At 52.3% G+C, this 16,442-nt stretch overlaps 6 protein-coding genes across 6 annotated transcripts; 5 read left to right on the top strand and 1 right to left on the bottom strand.

The window, feature by feature from the left end:
• Nucleotides 1–800: 800 nt before the first annotated feature.
• ALTATR162_LOCUS9439 (uncharacterized protein) lies at nucleotides 801–3,476 on the top strand (the record flags this gene model as incomplete). Its single annotated transcript, XM_043317073.1, has 9 exons — nucleotides 801–1,138; nucleotides 1,188–1,286; nucleotides 1,346–1,563; nucleotides 1,614–1,644; nucleotides 1,689–1,885; nucleotides 1,939–2,830; nucleotides 2,917–3,253; nucleotides 3,304–3,402; nucleotides 3,453–3,476. 9 exons carry the CDS (start codon nucleotides 801–803, stop codon nucleotides 3,474–3,476), a joined length of 2,235 nt encoding a protein of 744 aa, XP_043173008.1.
• A 1,341-nt stretch (nucleotides 3,477–4,817) lies between these two features.
• Nucleotides 4,818–5,214, top strand: ALTATR162_LOCUS9440 (uncharacterized protein; the record flags this gene model as incomplete). Its single annotated transcript, XM_043317074.1, has 3 exons — nucleotides 4,818–4,881; nucleotides 4,953–5,038; nucleotides 5,101–5,214. The coding sequence occupies 3 exons, from the start codon at nucleotides 4,818–4,820 to the stop codon at nucleotides 5,212–5,214; spliced, it is 264 nt and encodes an 87-aa protein (XP_043173009.1).
• A 390-nt stretch (nucleotides 5,215–5,604) lies between these two features.
• ALTATR162_LOCUS9441 (uncharacterized protein) lies at nucleotides 5,605–6,366 on the bottom strand (the record flags this gene model as incomplete). The annotated part of the gene is made up of 2 exons (XM_043317075.1): nucleotides 5,605–6,121; nucleotides 6,176–6,366. 2 exons carry the CDS (start codon nucleotides 6,364–6,366, stop codon nucleotides 5,605–5,607), a joined length of 708 nt encoding a protein of 235 aa, XP_043173010.1.
• Nucleotides 6,367–6,591: 225 nt separating this feature from the next.
• On the top strand, nucleotides 6,592–7,872 carry ALTATR162_LOCUS9442 (uncharacterized protein; the record flags this gene model as incomplete). Its single annotated transcript, XM_043317076.1, has 3 exons — nucleotides 6,592–6,688; nucleotides 6,742–7,020; nucleotides 7,070–7,872. 3 exons carry the CDS (start codon nucleotides 6,592–6,594, stop codon nucleotides 7,870–7,872), a joined length of 1,179 nt encoding a protein of 392 aa, XP_043173011.1.
• Nucleotides 7,873–10,173: 2,301 nt separating this feature from the next.
• Nucleotides 10,174–11,959, top strand: ALTATR162_LOCUS9443 (uncharacterized protein; the record flags this gene model as incomplete). The annotated part of the gene is made up of 2 exons (XM_043317077.1): nucleotides 10,174–10,451; nucleotides 10,501–11,959. 2 exons carry the CDS (start codon nucleotides 10,174–10,176, stop codon nucleotides 11,957–11,959), a joined length of 1,737 nt encoding a protein of 578 aa, XP_043173012.1.
• A 2,448-nt stretch (nucleotides 11,960–14,407) lies between these two features.
• Nucleotides 14,408–16,411, top strand: ALTATR162_LOCUS9444 (uncharacterized protein; the record flags this gene model as incomplete). The annotated part of the gene is made up of 1 exon (XM_043317078.1): nucleotides 14,408–16,411. One exon carries the CDS (start codon nucleotides 14,408–14,410, stop codon nucleotides 16,409–16,411), a length of 2,004 nt encoding a protein of 667 aa, XP_043173013.1.
• Nucleotides 16,412–16,442: the final 31 nt, after the last annotated feature.

The raw sequence follows: 16,442 nt of genomic DNA on the forward strand, positions 1-16,442 counted from the left end.
TACCGAAGTACACGAGGGAAGCGCCTTGGTTGGTAATGGCAAGCCGTCCATGACAACATAGCCCACTACTCTAGAAGGTGCATTATGCCACACAATGACTTCGAACGACCGGCTCTCAAACGACGTCGGATCAATAACGAATCTTCCGTGTCTAGAATCGAAAACTACCAGCATCGTCATGATCCATATGGATGTAGCTCAACAGAGATCTTAGAGCCTCCAGCCTTAGCACCAAACGGCGTCTCAGTCCACCGACATGCTCGTCTTCAATATGAACAATTCGACTCTTCGAGAGCAGTACCTACCAGCCTACACGACGTTTCGCTCAATCTGCAACACCAGTACGCTTCTTTGCATACATTAGCTTTACCCCGACCGTCGGCATCCGCCATAGAGACACCGTTGCCAAGTTACCCAGACGGTCTTGAACATTTCCCTGGTCGAGACATACAGCTCAACAAATGTCTACCAGGAACATCCAAGCCAAAAATCAACAGCGCACCCACGTTAGATGTCACTATTATTGATAGCGAAGAATATATGGTTGTATGCTTTGGCATGGTAAATCAAACCTCATTCGTTGGTGTTCTCTGTCGCTGACCTCAGGGTAGATCGATGATTTGCAGGCGGAGCTACAACCTCATGTTTCGAATTCCTGCATTGGCTGCCCATCCTTGAGCTTTTTGCCACCTGATCAGGTGATCTTTGATGGGGCATGGGTGGGCCGGTTTGATGATAGAAGCGCGGGAATACTTCGTGGTATCTGTGAAGATTCCCCGATCGATTTACAGTTAATTCTGATGCGCGCAAAGCATCCTCGTCAAAGAGGGAGCCTAGCACCAATATCAGCTATTCTGTATGGTCCTAAATGGCTTTCTGAAGATGTAGGTGCCTTCTGTCAGGACTCTGAGATATATTTGCAGGATCCTCTGGGTTGCGATCGAGACGTACTTTACTGCAACCCTCACCGTCTCTCCTCAAACGAGGCCGCATGCTGTACGACTTTCGAGCTACAGATAGCCAGTAGTGACGTAGTCGTGACCCAATTACATATTGCAGATGCACTGGATTTTCTCAACACCCCAAGAGCACTTGGTGAATTGGAAACACCCTGCTGGTTGAAGACCAAACTATTACCGTAAGTCGTAATGTTGCCTCGTACATCTCAACTTGTTAATCCAGATCAGGCACCAGCGACAAGCCTTATACTTCATGTCCAAGCGAGAGATGGGCTGGGCTCTCGAAGACGGAGCTTGCGATGTGTGGACGGAGCTTATACTCAACAGGTGTGCTTTTCAAACGCAATTGCTCATATGACGGGATCCGGCTGACAGTATGCTAACAGATATCGCAACAATGTCACTGGTATCGTGCAGACATGTAAACCGAGTTCATTCAAGGGCGGCATTCTAGCAGACACGATGGGGCTAGGAAAGTCTCTCAGCATGATTGCCTTGCTTACGCATGGTATTGACTCTTTGGACGAGGGCGATCTGTTTACTAGACCAACGTTCACAAGCCATCGCGATGTCGACGCTACATTACTTATTGTACCACCTTCTCGTAAGTCATCGCGAAATAAGTCGTGTCTTTAGGTACACTAACAGCAAAAGTTTTGCAAACATGGGAAGAACAATTTCAAAAGTAAGTCGTATTATAGCGGGAAGAACCAATGGCTGACCCTCTAGACATTCGCGCGACATAACTTTACTGAGAATAAGACGACATCATGGCGCCAACCGGATCACTACTATTGAAGAGGCTCGTGCACATCGTCTAGTGTTGACAACGTATCAAACAGTGGAAACGGAGTTTAGGGACCGCTCGTCTTTAGCAGCATCACCTCTCTTTACGATCAATTGGCGGCGCATCATTCTAGATGAAGGTACGTGAACAAGCACCCGAGCAGACGGAACAGGTCGCCACTAACGTTTCAAGCGCACTACATCAGCAACCACCAAAGCAATACATGCAAAGCTATATGTACTCTGGAGGCTCAAGCGCGTTGGGCTGTCACTGGAACGCCATTGCAAAACAGGCTCGGAGATATCGCGACGTTATGTCAATTCCTACGCGTTCATCCATACGACAACCGAGAAACATTTAACAAAGACATCATCGACCCATGGAAGGCTGGTGATAACACCACTGCTATCTCTCGGCTTAAGCGACTTCTCCGGTGCATTCTTTTGCGACGTAGCAAGGGATCTGTTCAGTTGCCAGCAAGGACCGACCTGAGACTTACGCTGCAGTTCAGCGAAGAAGAGCGACAACATTATGTAACAGCAGAGAGTAATGTTGCAAGGTCTATCGATGCAGTATTAGGTGCAAACACCAATACAGCGTTGAAGGTCTCTAGTATCATCCAACAGATCAACGAGCTTCGTCTAATCTGCAACCTTGGCACCTATCGCAAATCACCAAATCCAGTTACATTTTTCGACAACACTACCTGGAATACACGTGTAGCTCAGAGAGCTATAAACGCACTAACAGCGACAAATGGAATGTATTGCAACAGCTGCGGCGAGATACAGGACGGCACACGATATGGCAACAACTTCGGTGCGAACCTTGGTCTAAATGAGACCCGACTTTGGCTCTTCTCTTGCTCTAGCATCGCCTGTGAGACTTGCATGGCACAAAATCCATTGACTAGTTGTAGTTGCGTGAGTCGATGTCCCGTTGCTATTGTCACACATACGCCTGGGATGATGGACTCGGGAGTCTCAACTCCAGTTGAATGGCCTTCAGATACAGAAGATGTCTTGCCTACCAAGGTCAACGCGCTCGTTGCTGACCTGCTCAAGCAACCGTCGGATACTAAAAGGTAATTTCTTTCCACGGGGCATCTCTAATTCAGCTTGCTACAGCAGACTAGCCTTTGTCCATGTCGCTTGCTGACTTGCTATATAGCATCGTCTTCACATTCTGGTCATCGACACTTGATCTCGTCGAAAAAGGATTATCGCGAGCTTCAATCACCTTTACACGCTACGATGGCAATACAACGCCCACCAATCGGTCTCTAGCGTTAAACAACTTTCGTCGAGACCAAAATATCTCTGTGATCCTCATGACCATTTCGTGCGCCGCAGTCGGGCTAGACATCACTGCGGCAAGCCGCGCCTACATTATGGAGCCCCAATGGAATCCTACAGTCGAAGAGCAGGCGCTGGCGCGCGTGCATCGTATGGGTCAGACGAAAGAGGTGACCACGATTCGTTTTGTCATGGCCGACACTTTCGAAGAGGTGCGTGAGCAATCTTGAACTAGCTGAGGTGTTTCGCTAATGTCAAGCAGAGGGTCATAGAAACGCAGCAGCGAAAAAGAGAACTTGCAGAGCTGTTGCTATCGACTGAGCCACACGCAGAGTCAGAACATAGTCTCGATCGACTGCGAGTAAGTCGTGAAATTCTTGGGAAGAAGAGATGTCACTAATCCACGCTTAGTATTTCCGGTCTTTGCTCAAGTGATCGCTCTACAAGATCTCTTTCATGAGTAGTCCTGTATTGCCATGCTCCTTGACCTTATGATACCTGTCTAAAGCCGTTGCTCTTGCGGGTTTGCTTCGATTGACGTGTACCACAACAAGTGGGGTTTCTTCAAAGATGAGGGCGCTTCTCTCGGTACGTTGCTTTGCAATCATGCCTCGGCTGTCGATCATGCGGCTACGGTCTGAGGTTATCTTTATTAGCGACATGACTGCCATTGCGGATATTTTCGAATGCATTTGACTGTCCGGACAGAATGATCTGCTAGTTTAAGTACATCTCGAGTCGAGACATGATGTGTCCTAGACGCCTGTTAATCGAGACATTTCTACGAAACAGCGAATGGACAGTCTTTGACACATGCGTTCCTAGAGATACTTTAGTATATGGTGTACCCAACTGATACATACAAGAGATGTGTGATAACAGCGTCAAAGGAAGCCAGGCAATAAACTGAGCTGAAAGCACATGTTTGTGCAGAGCGGAAATACGAAAACATTATGTGACAAAGCAGGGCCCAGATTCGGCATTCTGTGTATCATCTCGTATATCAGAGTCAGCATTGTGATACCGGTTGCAGCTCCGACGGTCGTCCTGCGCGGCTGAGAGAAAGAAGCACGTCATGCGTGCGTCCTCACATCGCTTGTACCTGCCAAGCCGTCAGGGGCATCATGTGGGGAATCTCCACCCACACGCGCCTCCAACGTCCATTAGCACCCATTCAGAATGCCATGTCCACCACAAGCAAGCCCCGGAAGCCAGCATCAGACGCTCACTTTTTCCTCTAGCTCTTGACTTCCGGTCCATAGACAGCACCGCGCCATCTTTCAACAATGCACAATAGTGGCGAATGGGCTTAGGCGCCACTAAATCCCACGGTGCCCAAGGTTCGCGCCTCCCAGCCATGTAGACACGAGAACACGAGCCCCCATCCGAAACACGTCTAGCCCCATGGAGATGACCATGCCTTCTGGGCACGCTGACTGGGCGGCCATCATTGGGCGGGCGCCGGCAGAGTATTGGTATGCTTGTTCTTTACGAGATCCTTCTCTTTAGGGGCGAGGGCCAGAGCTGGCTGGGCATGGCAAGTGGATGGGGGATAAAGACGCTGGGAACCGGGTTTTTTTCGTTCGTGATGCGCGCGCGTGGGCTTTCTCGCACTCACTCATAGTCGATCATTACTTCAACCTTCTTGTCTGTTAATACATTTATTATCTTACTTACTTACTCACACGTTTGACGTTCCGCGGAATCAGTACCGAGTTTCACGTCTACCGTTACTAGTGCATCAGGACGGGTCGGGTACCCAGCGAGAAAGCAAAGATGAAGGTGGTCGTTGCGTTGTTTGGCCTGGTAGTCTCTGCGCTTGCGCAAGAGACCTCGAGCTGTAAGTTTGGAACGAGCAATAGTAGTGAATGTTGTTCCGGTGAATACAACTCTAATCAAGAAACACCGTAGATACCGGCCCAATGTTCGACCCGGACACCGCGCCATTCTTCGGTCCTAGCACTATCGTATTTCCTTCGGTCACCGAGTCCGCTCCTGTGCTCTCAAACTTACCTACTCTCACACCATCTCGGAGCTCAGCTGTCATCTCCACGTCTAGTGCTATGGCCAACTCGACGCTGTCGACTTCAACGTTGTCGCGCAACTCTACGACCTCGCATTTCTCAACGCATTCCTCCACGCATTCCTCAGCACACTCCTCTACGTCGGTTAGGACTTCGCGCACGGCGACTCCTACGGCTGATGAGACTACGGCGAGTGCATCGGCTCCGGCTGAGACAGGTGCTGGCGTTGTTAATTACCCGGAGGCGTTTGGAGCACTTGTGGGAGGTCTTGTAGCTGGATTAGCTATGCTGTAGCAGGCTGTAATGGTTCCGTGGTAGAGAACGGGCGTCTGAAAAGCAAATTCAGCATGCGCATGTTCATTTTAGTATAATTAGTCGCTCAGAGGTCTAGCGAGATTTAGGACCAACATAATAGGGTATATTGTGATGTGACTTGAGCCTTCCGTCAAAGTCATATAGCATACTTTTCCCTGGTCGAAACCGAACGCCTGCGAAACGCCGTCATAATGCAACTGAACTAAGCTCTTTTCGCATGTTCTTTACTCCTCCATAGCTCCAACCTCCGTTACCGACTCGGACGCCTTGGTGTAGTAGGCCTTGAGATCAATCTTGAAGTCTGCCATCGCTACACCGAACATCTTCAGCAACGCTGTTTGATGGCTGTTCATGACCTTGCCTTCTTCCGCGATAGTATACGGCGCATCCAGCACAATCTTGCCCTTGTCGAGCTTCGTTGGCATGCCCCATTTCCTGATGGTAGTTTCCATGCTGTGCGGTAGGGGCACGTCTTCGTCCTCCGGGATCTCTCCACCTCTTGAGTGGACTACGCCAGCGGGTACTGTGAAGGTCTGTGTAGCAACAACACCGGCGCGCGCAAAGTCGGTCTGGGAGTAGTTGGCGAAGTACTCAACAATCTCGCTGGGTTCGCGGTTGGTGAACAAGAGTCCAACATTGCCGTTGAGATACTTGGTGAGCTCTGAGAGGTTCGAGAGGTGCTCTTCTGCTGGCGTTTGGCCGAGCGCCTTCGCCATGACTTTAGTCTTTCCGAAGAAGAATCTGCGCAATCATCAGCCATGCGCACTTCCAAGTATTAACGACCTATAGACATACCGGCTGTCCGCGAACTCTTGACGAACTTCCTTTAGGTACGAGTTGCGCATGTTCTCTACAGCGAAAACGAAAACGTGCTCGAAGTTATCCGCCGCTTCCTGGACATTGGCAAAGAGCTTCAAAGATAGCTCTTTGCCCTTCTTGTCCGTCTTGGTAAGATGTACGACCTTGGCGCGCTTTGATTTGGGCATTTTGGCGGTGTTGTAAAAGTGTTGTGGTTGGTAGGTTGCGCTCAGGAAAAAGTTCGAAGTTCCAGGTTCGCGACTTCCAAAAAATTGAGCGGGGAATTTTGGCGAACCACCGATTGGTGCAGCCCGCGGCTGAACTCCGCTGTGGATCCTTCTCACATTCCCCAAAGCATAACCACTGCAATCCCACCCCCAGTTCGCTCGAGATGATATACCGATGACATAGAGATGTTGGATTTCATGGACAGCGTGCAGCATGCATTCTACGAGGCATCGAGCTGGAACGTTGACAATTCCTATGGCGCACTGAACGCGTCGGCACGAGGTACGTCACTCTTGATATCGCGTTGCAGACCACCTACTGACACGAGCTGGCAGCATTGCTCGACTTTGACATACCTCGAGGGCTGCGCATGCAGATCTCCTCTCTTGCCGCCCCGAATTTCGCAACATCATACACACTAGGCAGTGTGGGCGTAGTGGATGGCTCAGTGTCGTACCTGTATTCATCGCTACCACTGCAGAAGGACTTCAGGACATCCCATATCGACCTCCACAACGTCATACGAGGCTATAAGCATGTGCAAGAGCTGAGAGGGCCGGATGAGAAGTGGTGGTGGGAGGTTTGGCATGCTGGTCAACGGGTCGACCGCAAAAGTAAGTTTGATGAGCACTGCTTTCTTGTACCCCCGCTAAGCCGTGACAGATACCCTGTTGTATGGGCGCCTATTTCTACCACAGCAGAGGCTTGAAGCTTTGTATCTTCGCCGCCTTACCCCTACACGACAGCTTAGGATCGCCGCCGTGAGCGATTCCAACCTCAACAATGGCGGGACGATCCTAACGTTATTGCAAAACGACTTTGGCAAATATAGCACGGAATACATGTATAGCACAGACTCTGCATTAATGGGTGTCCGGGGTCTTTACAACTTTGGTCCAGGCCCGAGAGTTGCGTCCACAGAACCTGTTGCTCCAGAGCAGGTGGGTCCCGTGGATGGCCGCTTCAGCGCAGGCGCAGAGCTGTACTATGGCATACTCAACAAGAGCGGGGGTATCAGCACAGGTGTGAGGTTCGCCACCTTACCCAACCATGCGGGTTTTCCGTATACCATGACGCTCACGCTCAACCCGTTGATGGGAAATCTTTCTTCCACTTATGCCGTCAAAGCTGGCCCCAATCTGGCCCTCTCTTCTCGCTTCGACTTCAATTTTTATTCGTATGAAAGCGAGGTGCAGCTCGGGTGTGAACTCTGGCGTCTACGCAGCACGACCGATATCGACTGGGCGGTCAGAAAGCTACGTGCAGACTGGAAACGCCCAACAATTTCCCCAGACGACGACGTCTCTGGAGTACTCAAGGCTAGGGTCGATCAGGACTGGCGCATCGGAGTGTTATGGGAGGGTAGGATCAAGGAGCTACTCTTCACGCTCGGTGCAAGTCTGGATCTGAAGAGGAGAGAGCAGATGGTCCGTTCTGTGGGTGTTGAGCTGCAGTACTCGTCATGAACGATAACAGGCACAGACTGCGATACCTGGATCTCTAGAGGGACAGACCATTCCGCTTTGCGAAAGAAGAATCCTAAATCGGCCGAACTGACTCAACTAAGATCAGTCTTGATTACTACTGTCGTCAGTGGGGGGTTCTAGAAACGCGTTTCCCGCACATGGTCAAAGCATGAAGGAATGTTTTCTAGAAGACGATCGCGTCAAACAGCGGGTTCAAACGAGGAACGTGAGGGCCTTCACAGTACCCATGCGATGGCGACCATGTGTTTTCTGAACACGACATACATCGCAGGCTAGGACTCGAGTAAGTGGCGAAGCGTGCATCTTGGCGTAGTCTGGTCCCGAACAGTGCAACGCTGAAACAGAATATGGGGATGTTCGCTGCTCGTCACACTGCATCGGGCTGTTTGGACTTGTTTTCAATGCAGTAGCACGATTCGCAACATTCTGTTACACATGGCATTCTTGAAGATAAAAGTTGAGCATGGCAACGACGGATCTTCAGCTTCCGTAGGCTGGGTGGAAAAGGTGTGCAGATCCGGTCGAGGCCGCGTTCGGAGCGGACCATATTGTTGGTGGAAGAGTCAGTTTTCCGGGTTGGTGGTTGTTGTCGCTCGCTTGCCGACGCGTCCACCATTCACACCGCCGTGCCTGGCGTAAGCCTTGCAATTAATTGTGCAGGGAAGCGATCGGTACTATAGATTGACAGCTGTAGGGCGACAAGACGGGTGACGAGCTAGCTAACACGGCATTCTCGAGATGATCGAACTATTACGGCTTACCAAAATTGAACAATCTCTATTGCGTGGCTTTTTGACCGAGCAGCGAGCGTGTCAGAATGGGCGTGATCAGACGGCACGGGCACCGATGCTCGTCAGGATCTTTCTCATGCTCGGCTCACCCGAGCGATCCGCACGAGGCTTGCGAGTAAGTATTCACGATACCGAAATGGGCCGCCCTGTGCCGCACATTGTCAGCACCAAAAATGTGGGCGCGTACGGCGAGGCATGCCAGGTACAACGAATGCGTGCCAGGAATACTTTGAACGCCTTGCCAGTGCGCCTTCACGCATACGTTGACGCGCGCATTCATGTCATGCTCTGTTGTGCCCTCCCGATGCTGCCGTGATGGGCAATCGTAGACCAAGGACTTCTCAAACACGACAACCATAGCGCCTCATGCTACCGTGTGGAGCGCGTTGTTTGGGTACCTGTCGGAACACGCTAAAGCGGACCGTGAGCACTACGTCGTCGCGGTCTTTTTCGAATAGCGAGCGAAGTTCATGCGCCCTCTTTCCGACAAGTATCGCGATGCGTGTTGTTGTATCGGCGAGCCTCGCGGCAAGGATTGCCCTATAGGCGCAAGTCTCCTGAGTCTTGGAACAGAGCCTGTCCTTAACCCCGGTCGTCACGTCTCTAGTGGCGCGACTTCGACGTACCTCGCAGCTCCTAGCTGCTAGTCCCCCTGATCGGAGCTATTGCGGGCAGCGCGTTGCGCGGGCGGGCAGAAGTGCACTCGCATCAGAGGCGGCTGTTATGGCTGCTGTGTAAAGCGGAGGAGCATCCGGTCAAAGTGCTGCGAGCATGGTTTGCTTCAGAACATAAGCGTTTTGGTGCGTCACCACTGGTCTCGCGCCTGGCGTTGAGCGGTGGTGCCGTTGGGCTAAAACTGTCTCTGGCGGAATCCTGGACCACCTAGCGCCCTGCCCAGCCCAAGCTAGCCGGCGCGCACCTTCCCCCCGGCTTCAATGCCCCTTCCCTTAATCTCCCCTTTCCCAACCACGGTCGCTCATTTACATCCAAGGCCCAGCTCCTCTATCCGGATTCCCTATCGTCACCTTTGCTGTCGGTGTGGTAGAACTCACTTTCTCTTTCTCTGTCGACTTCTGCGAAGTGCCGCCACTCCTTTCGGCCTTTGCCCACGTTCCTTTCTTCACAACCCTCCTTTAGGCTTTGTCCGTCCGCTCCCTAGCACCCTCTCCCTTCACTCTTTGACGACTTGGATTCGCTTTCGGACGATCCATCTGCTCCCCGGTCAGCAGCTCCCTTCACACTTCACACACGCGCCTGGACGGTGTCTTGAGCTTCAGTCACACGTGGAAGTCTTTTCCCGTGACCTTGAACTCTTACAAGCTTCGCATAGCTTTACCATCTTCACCTACCAGTATTGCTTGGACCATTACTTCACGACACTTTACGAACCTAGATAGTCAGAGGTGTTAGCTCGATTGCTCCCTCTACATCTTCCACCCCACTTCGAATCGAGTCAACTCCCGCGCTCCGATTATACCTACCACCCAACATGCAGTCCAGCGACGACGCAATGGTCTCGCCCACGCCATCCCCACCGGCGGGATCCTCAACACCGACGCAGGGCTCTGCCCCGCGCCGACCACCGCGGAAAAGCACCCTCACCCAGCAGCAGCGAAACCAGAAGAGACAGAGGGCCACTCAAGACCAACTGGTGACACTCGAAGTCGAGTTCAACAAGAACCCCACTCCTACTGCTGCTACCCGCGAAAGAATAGCCTCGGAAATTAACATGACCGAGCGATCAGTCCAGATCTGGTTCCAGAACAGGTAGGAGAAGCGAGCAGCATGCTGGTGCGCAGTACTGACAATTGCATAGACGTGCCAAAATCAAGAACATTGCCAAGAAGAGCATCGAGAACGGCGACGACTGCAATGATATTCCCGAGTCAATGCGACGATACCTTGCCCTGCAGGCCATGGAATCCGGCAAGTCAATTGGTACCAGCTTCCTAGGTCGAGCAGGCGGTATGCCATACGGAAGTGGCATGCTCCTCAACACAGACGCCAACAACTCCAAGGTTGTTATCCACCACTTTGCTTGCCGCTCCCTCAGCATCGGTAGCTGGAGACGAGTCGGACAAAGCGCCATGGATCTTGTGGTATTTTACTCGCCTGAGAAGTGCTGCATCACCTACTACATCAACAACGACTCTGCAGGCTACAAGATCGAGTACCCATTCTCATACATCAAGAACATTTCACTGGAGAACGGCGACATGACTGCAAACGCCGAAGGGGCTTCGCAACGCCCTGGGGGTCTGATTGTTGAGCTGAACCGCCCTCCGAACTTCTTCATGGACTCTTCCGGCTCCGGTGGATTTTTCCAGTGCGGTGATTTTACCGAGGACCAACAAGCATCAAACATCATGTTGCACCACCTCGGTGGCCACCCGAAGGTGTTGAGCGGACAATTGGCGAAACTTGTCTCACTGGAGTCGTTTCAGAACCGACACAACATGTACGACCCAAACACATTTGCCGTCTCGGCACCGGTCTCGCCTATCAACCACCGGCCCGCTTCCCAACCAAACCATCTTCAACACCCTCACCACATGGGTATGTTTCAGGAGACGCATCTTGCGCCTGCTCCTTTCCAACCGCGCGGCCACAAGCGCCAGCGAAGTCGTTCAGTTCCTGTTGCCATGGACTTTTCGATGCTTCGCAACCCAATGCCATCATTCTTGATCCAACAAGAGCCATCGCCCTATGTGCCTAACCCAGAGATCTTTGCGCCACAACCACAGAGTGCGGGCCCTATCGGTCCCCACCTGAGCATCGACACTTCTGCTGGATACGGCATGGACTACCGACAATACCCCATGTCTGCCACGACCACTAACTCACCGTCCGAGTATGGCACACCCTCATTTTTCACATCGGGACCGTCAAACGACAACATCCCGGCCTCCAACTATGGCCAGTACAACATCCCTCCTTATGTACATACACCAATGGGCCCGCCACCACACTCGGCGTCTCACCACTCACCAATGCCGGCGATGAATCATTCTGACCCTATCATCGCTAACCAGTCACCACCCCTTGGCTCGTTTGGTCGTGACAACCACAATGACGTGTACCAGATGTCGCACGACAACGGCATGTCAGACGAGGCGCTGCAGATGACAGACATGTACGCGAAGCAAAATCTCAACATGCCTTTCCGGTCACCGTTACTGGAAGATAATGGAGACGATTTGGACATGTCAAACCTAGTGTCGTTCGGCACACTAGATCCGTCCAGCCTGTCACCGGAGCATCACCAGATGCAATGAGCAGCTTGCATATTACTGTCTATTTGCCAATTCTTCTTTTGCCAGCTCTTATACCCGGTCGCGGTTGCTTGTTTTTACGCGGAAGCTGGACGCATGCACGCCTTGTCGCTTGAAACAGTGGCAGGGCTGTTGTTTGCTCTCCAGTCTCCATTATCGCGCTCATAGTTAATGTGGCCGTCAGCTTCCCTCACATATTGGTTTCAATTCGTTGAACATATAGCGGCTTCAGCATTTGGGGCTTTACGTCGCTTTGTAGAAGGCCCCCACTCTTCTACTACTACTACTCCCTACCCCTCATCTACTCTTCTCCGTAACGCAGATTGAACGACCACACCATACAGGGATTGGTTATTGATATTGGCGTTGCTAGGGAATTGGGTAGGCTGGGATCTATACACAGAGGAAAGGCAGACTGGTGGAACCTGCGCTGGTTGGTGTTGGCAGACGTCAGCAGCACATGCAGGTCGTCTTTTTTTGTTTCTGGAATCTTCTTCTCATTGTTCATCATCAACTTTTCCTTTTCTGTGTTGCGAGCTAGCCATTTGTTTCATTTGTTGCGTGCGTCTCGGATGTTAGGAAGTTTCTTGTCGGATCCTGCCTAGCAGGTGGTGATTTGCCATTTTGAGGAGATCTTGTGCTGCGGGGGTTCGTTGTGGATTACATAGCCGCTGCGCGTGCTTGAGTTGTAGCTTTCCAAGGGGATCTCCGGTAAACAACAAAGCTGTTCTTTCCAGATCAGTAAACAAATATATTACATTACTTGAACAAACCTGGGACAGTGGTGTGTGCGACTAGGAGTGGGTTAACCATTGACTTTCTAGGTACCTAGGTAGCGAGAGTGTAATGTGAAGCTAAAGAGGTTGCGGGGAAGTGCCATGTTATAGCAGAGTGAAATTACGATGGACAAACTGTCTCGTATTCCGGGTTACGAGATGAGAGTGAATCGCAATTTGCCAAATTTGCAGCGAATTTCGCGTACTAAGCAGAGCTACACAGCCCATTTGACAGGGCATTAATGAAGGTGCCTTCGGGTCAGCCCGTCGAGCCTCCACAGGATGGGTATGTCTGATTGCAAACTTGGGTCGGCCAATCATGTAGCTAGAAGGGTGTAACATGTTATTTTACTGCTACGCAGCAGGCGGCTTTTGCATGGAGTGTAATTGTCGCGTGGTGAGTAAGTACAAAACAGCAATAGGATTGCCCCAAATATGTCGCTGCATGTGCTTATGTACTAGTAGTAGCTTCTTGGTTCTGGAGCTGGAGCTGGAAAAGGAAATAGCAATGCGATAAGATCGTCTATTATGCGTGATGGATGTGGTGCGAGTCTCCCACGACGCTTAGCATGGTGTGCCAAGCACGCGGACGAGCAAAGTCGTGGCTGACAGAGCATGCGGTGATTATGTCTGAGGACAGGGCTGGAGGGAGAAATTTGCTATGATTTGCTGTGGTTGATGACGTGCGGCGAGCCTCAGCGGCATCGACAAGGGCGCGGGCAAATCGAGGGACAAGCTCTAGACGCATGGCCTGATGGGCCGAGTCGCAAGGCTTTTTTGTCACGTCGGACGAGGAGCGGGTCTTGGTCGGGCAAGGCTTGCGATGCTCGGTAGACGCATGGACAGGCGATGTGGCAGCGATCAGCATCGTGTTCCCCTGACTTCTCTCCCGCTTGGGCGTGGTGCCGAACGGGAGAATGGGGCTGCTCATTTCGTCGGGCCAACCACGACGCGGCTGTTTTTCGCGCAGCAGCTCCAGGGACCCTCACCCCTTGCTAACGGCGCTGATAAGTGAGCCTGCAGCTGCACGCGACTCCACGGCTTTTCTTCTGCACCTACATCTTGTCGTTCATTACCAGCCAGTGACTTGGGAGCTTGTTCGGGATTTGCACAGGTACGGGATCTCTACGTCACGACAGACGGTGGCTTGGAAGCTTGGTGGTGGTTCGTAGCAAACGGCCGCGCCACTCAGGAACACGAAAAGCGTTGCGACGACCGCAGCCAATTCACGGTACATCAGCCCGACGAGCACATCTCTCTCTCGCTTGTGCTACCGTTCGCATCAACGTAGGTCGACTCCAGCTTTTCTCTCCCAAGCGTCCGCGGCTTCCCGCTGCTTGACGACTCCTGCACGCTATCCGGCACTGCCGCCCCGGGCTTTGTCCACCGAAGCCCGAGTGCATGAGCGCGTCAGTACTATTAAGACTTGACCACACTTCCTCCTTCACCCTGCGAACGCACAGCCGTTGCTCGCCGACATCCTCCCTCAGCACCGCCAATTCTTCCCTGAGAGTCGCCTGCTGATCCCTTTCTCGTCTAGCTTCTCCGACAACCGTCCTGCATTCTTCACCGCCAGCTCCGACGTGGGACCTTCCTCGAGCACACAACGCCTTCAATCCTCTTAGTCTAATACCCTCAATACCGCCATCCAAGTGTCTCTCGAGCAATTGCTGCAATGCCTGTTCGAAGCATCAACCCGTTTGCATCCACCACCCCTACTCCACCCCTCGACCCCTCTAGCGAGAAGCGCGATCCTGCGCGTCGAGCGTCCTTTGCAAAGGGCAACAAGTTCACATCCCTCTTCGGCGGCTCACCCAGATCAAAGACCGACGCCGCTGTCCTGCGTGAAGCCTTTGTCGCCCAGCAACAGGCCCTTCTCAATAATCCCTCGCCCTCGCAAATCTCCCTCCCGACTATCAACCTGACCACCGCGACCGGCGAGAAGATGCCCACCGAGCCAAAGACACTCTTCCAGCCGCCTTCGCCCGAGGAGCAGCGCCGCCTTGCACGAGCACACGCACAATTCGGTCCTCTTGGCTCTCAGAAGCACCGCTACCTGAGCAAGTTCGAGGGCGAGTTCGGCGACCCCATCGAGGACGAGCCGCCATATTATTTCCTTTTCACTACATACATCAGCTACTTAATCCTAATAGTATTCGGACATGTTCGCGACTTCTTCGGCAAGCGCTTCAGGAAGCAACACTACAGCCATTTGCAGGAGAAGGACGGATATGCACCCCTCAACAGCGACTTTGACAACTTCTACACAAGGCGGTTGAAGATGCGCATCAACGACTGCTTTTCGCGACCAACGACCGGCGTTCCCGGACGCTTCATCACCGTGCTTGACCGCAAGTCAGACGACGGAAACAACACCTTCAAGATGCTCGGCACCACAACTGAAACCCTCAACATGAGCTCGTACAACTACCTCGGATTTGCTCAATCAGAGGGCCCTTGTGCAGACGCCGCCGAAGCCACTATCAGAAAATACGGTATCTCCATGGCCAGCCCCCGATCAGACAGCGGTACCTCCGATCTCACCGTTGAGGTTGAAGATCTCATTGCCAAGTTCGTCGGCAAGCCTGCCTCGATGGTCTTCTCTATGGGTTTCGTTACCAACGCCACCACATTCCCCACCATTGTCGGAAAAGGCTGCCTCATGATCTCCGACGAACTCAATCACTCTTCCATCCGCTTCGGCGCTCGTCTCTCCGGCGCCATGGTCACAATGTTCAAGCACAACGACATGCGCGATCTTGAGCGCAAGCTCCGCGAAGCCATCTCCCAAGGCCAACCCCGCACTCACCGTCCCTGGAAAAAGATTCTCGTCGCCGTCGAAGGTCTCTACTCCATGGAAGGCACCATGTGCAATCTCCCCGGCATCATTTCCCTAAAGCACAAGTACAAGTTCAACCTCTTCGTCGATGAAGCCCACTCTGTTGGCGGTGTCGGCCCCCGCGGCCGTGGTGTGTGCGATTACTTTGGCATTGACCCTAGCGAAGTCGACATTCTCATGGGTACTTTGACCAAGTCTTTCGGCGCAAACGGTGGATACATCGCTGCTGAGAAACCCATCATTGACAAACTGCGCACCTCGAACGCCGCTATGCTCTTCGCTGAATCGCCTGCTCCCCCTGTCCTCATGCAGATTTCGTCTGCGCTTCGCATCATTGATGGATCTATTGTACCCGGCCAAGGTGAAGAGAGACTTCAGCGTCTGTGCTTCAACTCCCGGTACCTCCGCCTTGGTTTGAAGCGTCTGGGCTTTATCGTTTACGGCCACGACGATTCTCCCATTATCCCGGTCATGCTGTACAACCCCGCCAAGATGCCCGCTTTCTCGCACGAAATGCTCAAACGCAAGATCTCTGTCGTTGTCGTCGGATACCCAGCTACACCTCTCGTCTCATCGCGAGCCCGTTTCTGTGTCAGCGCTGCGCACACCAAGGATGACTTGGACCGCATGCTTACGGCTTGCGACCAGGTTGGCGATTTGCTCCAACTCAAGTTCAGCAGTGGTGTCGCGGGAGGACTGGAACCCGAGGAGGTGGGCAATGGGATGACGTTGGAGAAGAAGGCTGAGGGAGCAAAGAAGGAGGAGATTAAGGCGCCGAGGTGGAAGATTGAAGATGTGCTCAAGAGGACTGTTGATGATGTACAAGGGCAGCTGCGGTAAAGACCCATATTACATGTGTTTTTTTACGTAC

The sequence above is a fragment of the Alternaria atra genome, assembly GCF_907166805.1.
Source record: "Alternaria atra isolate CS162 genome assembly, contig: 30, whole genome shotgun sequence".
Lineage (NCBI taxonomy): Eukaryota > Fungi > Ascomycota > Dothideomycetes > Pleosporales > Pleosporaceae > Alternaria > Alternaria atra.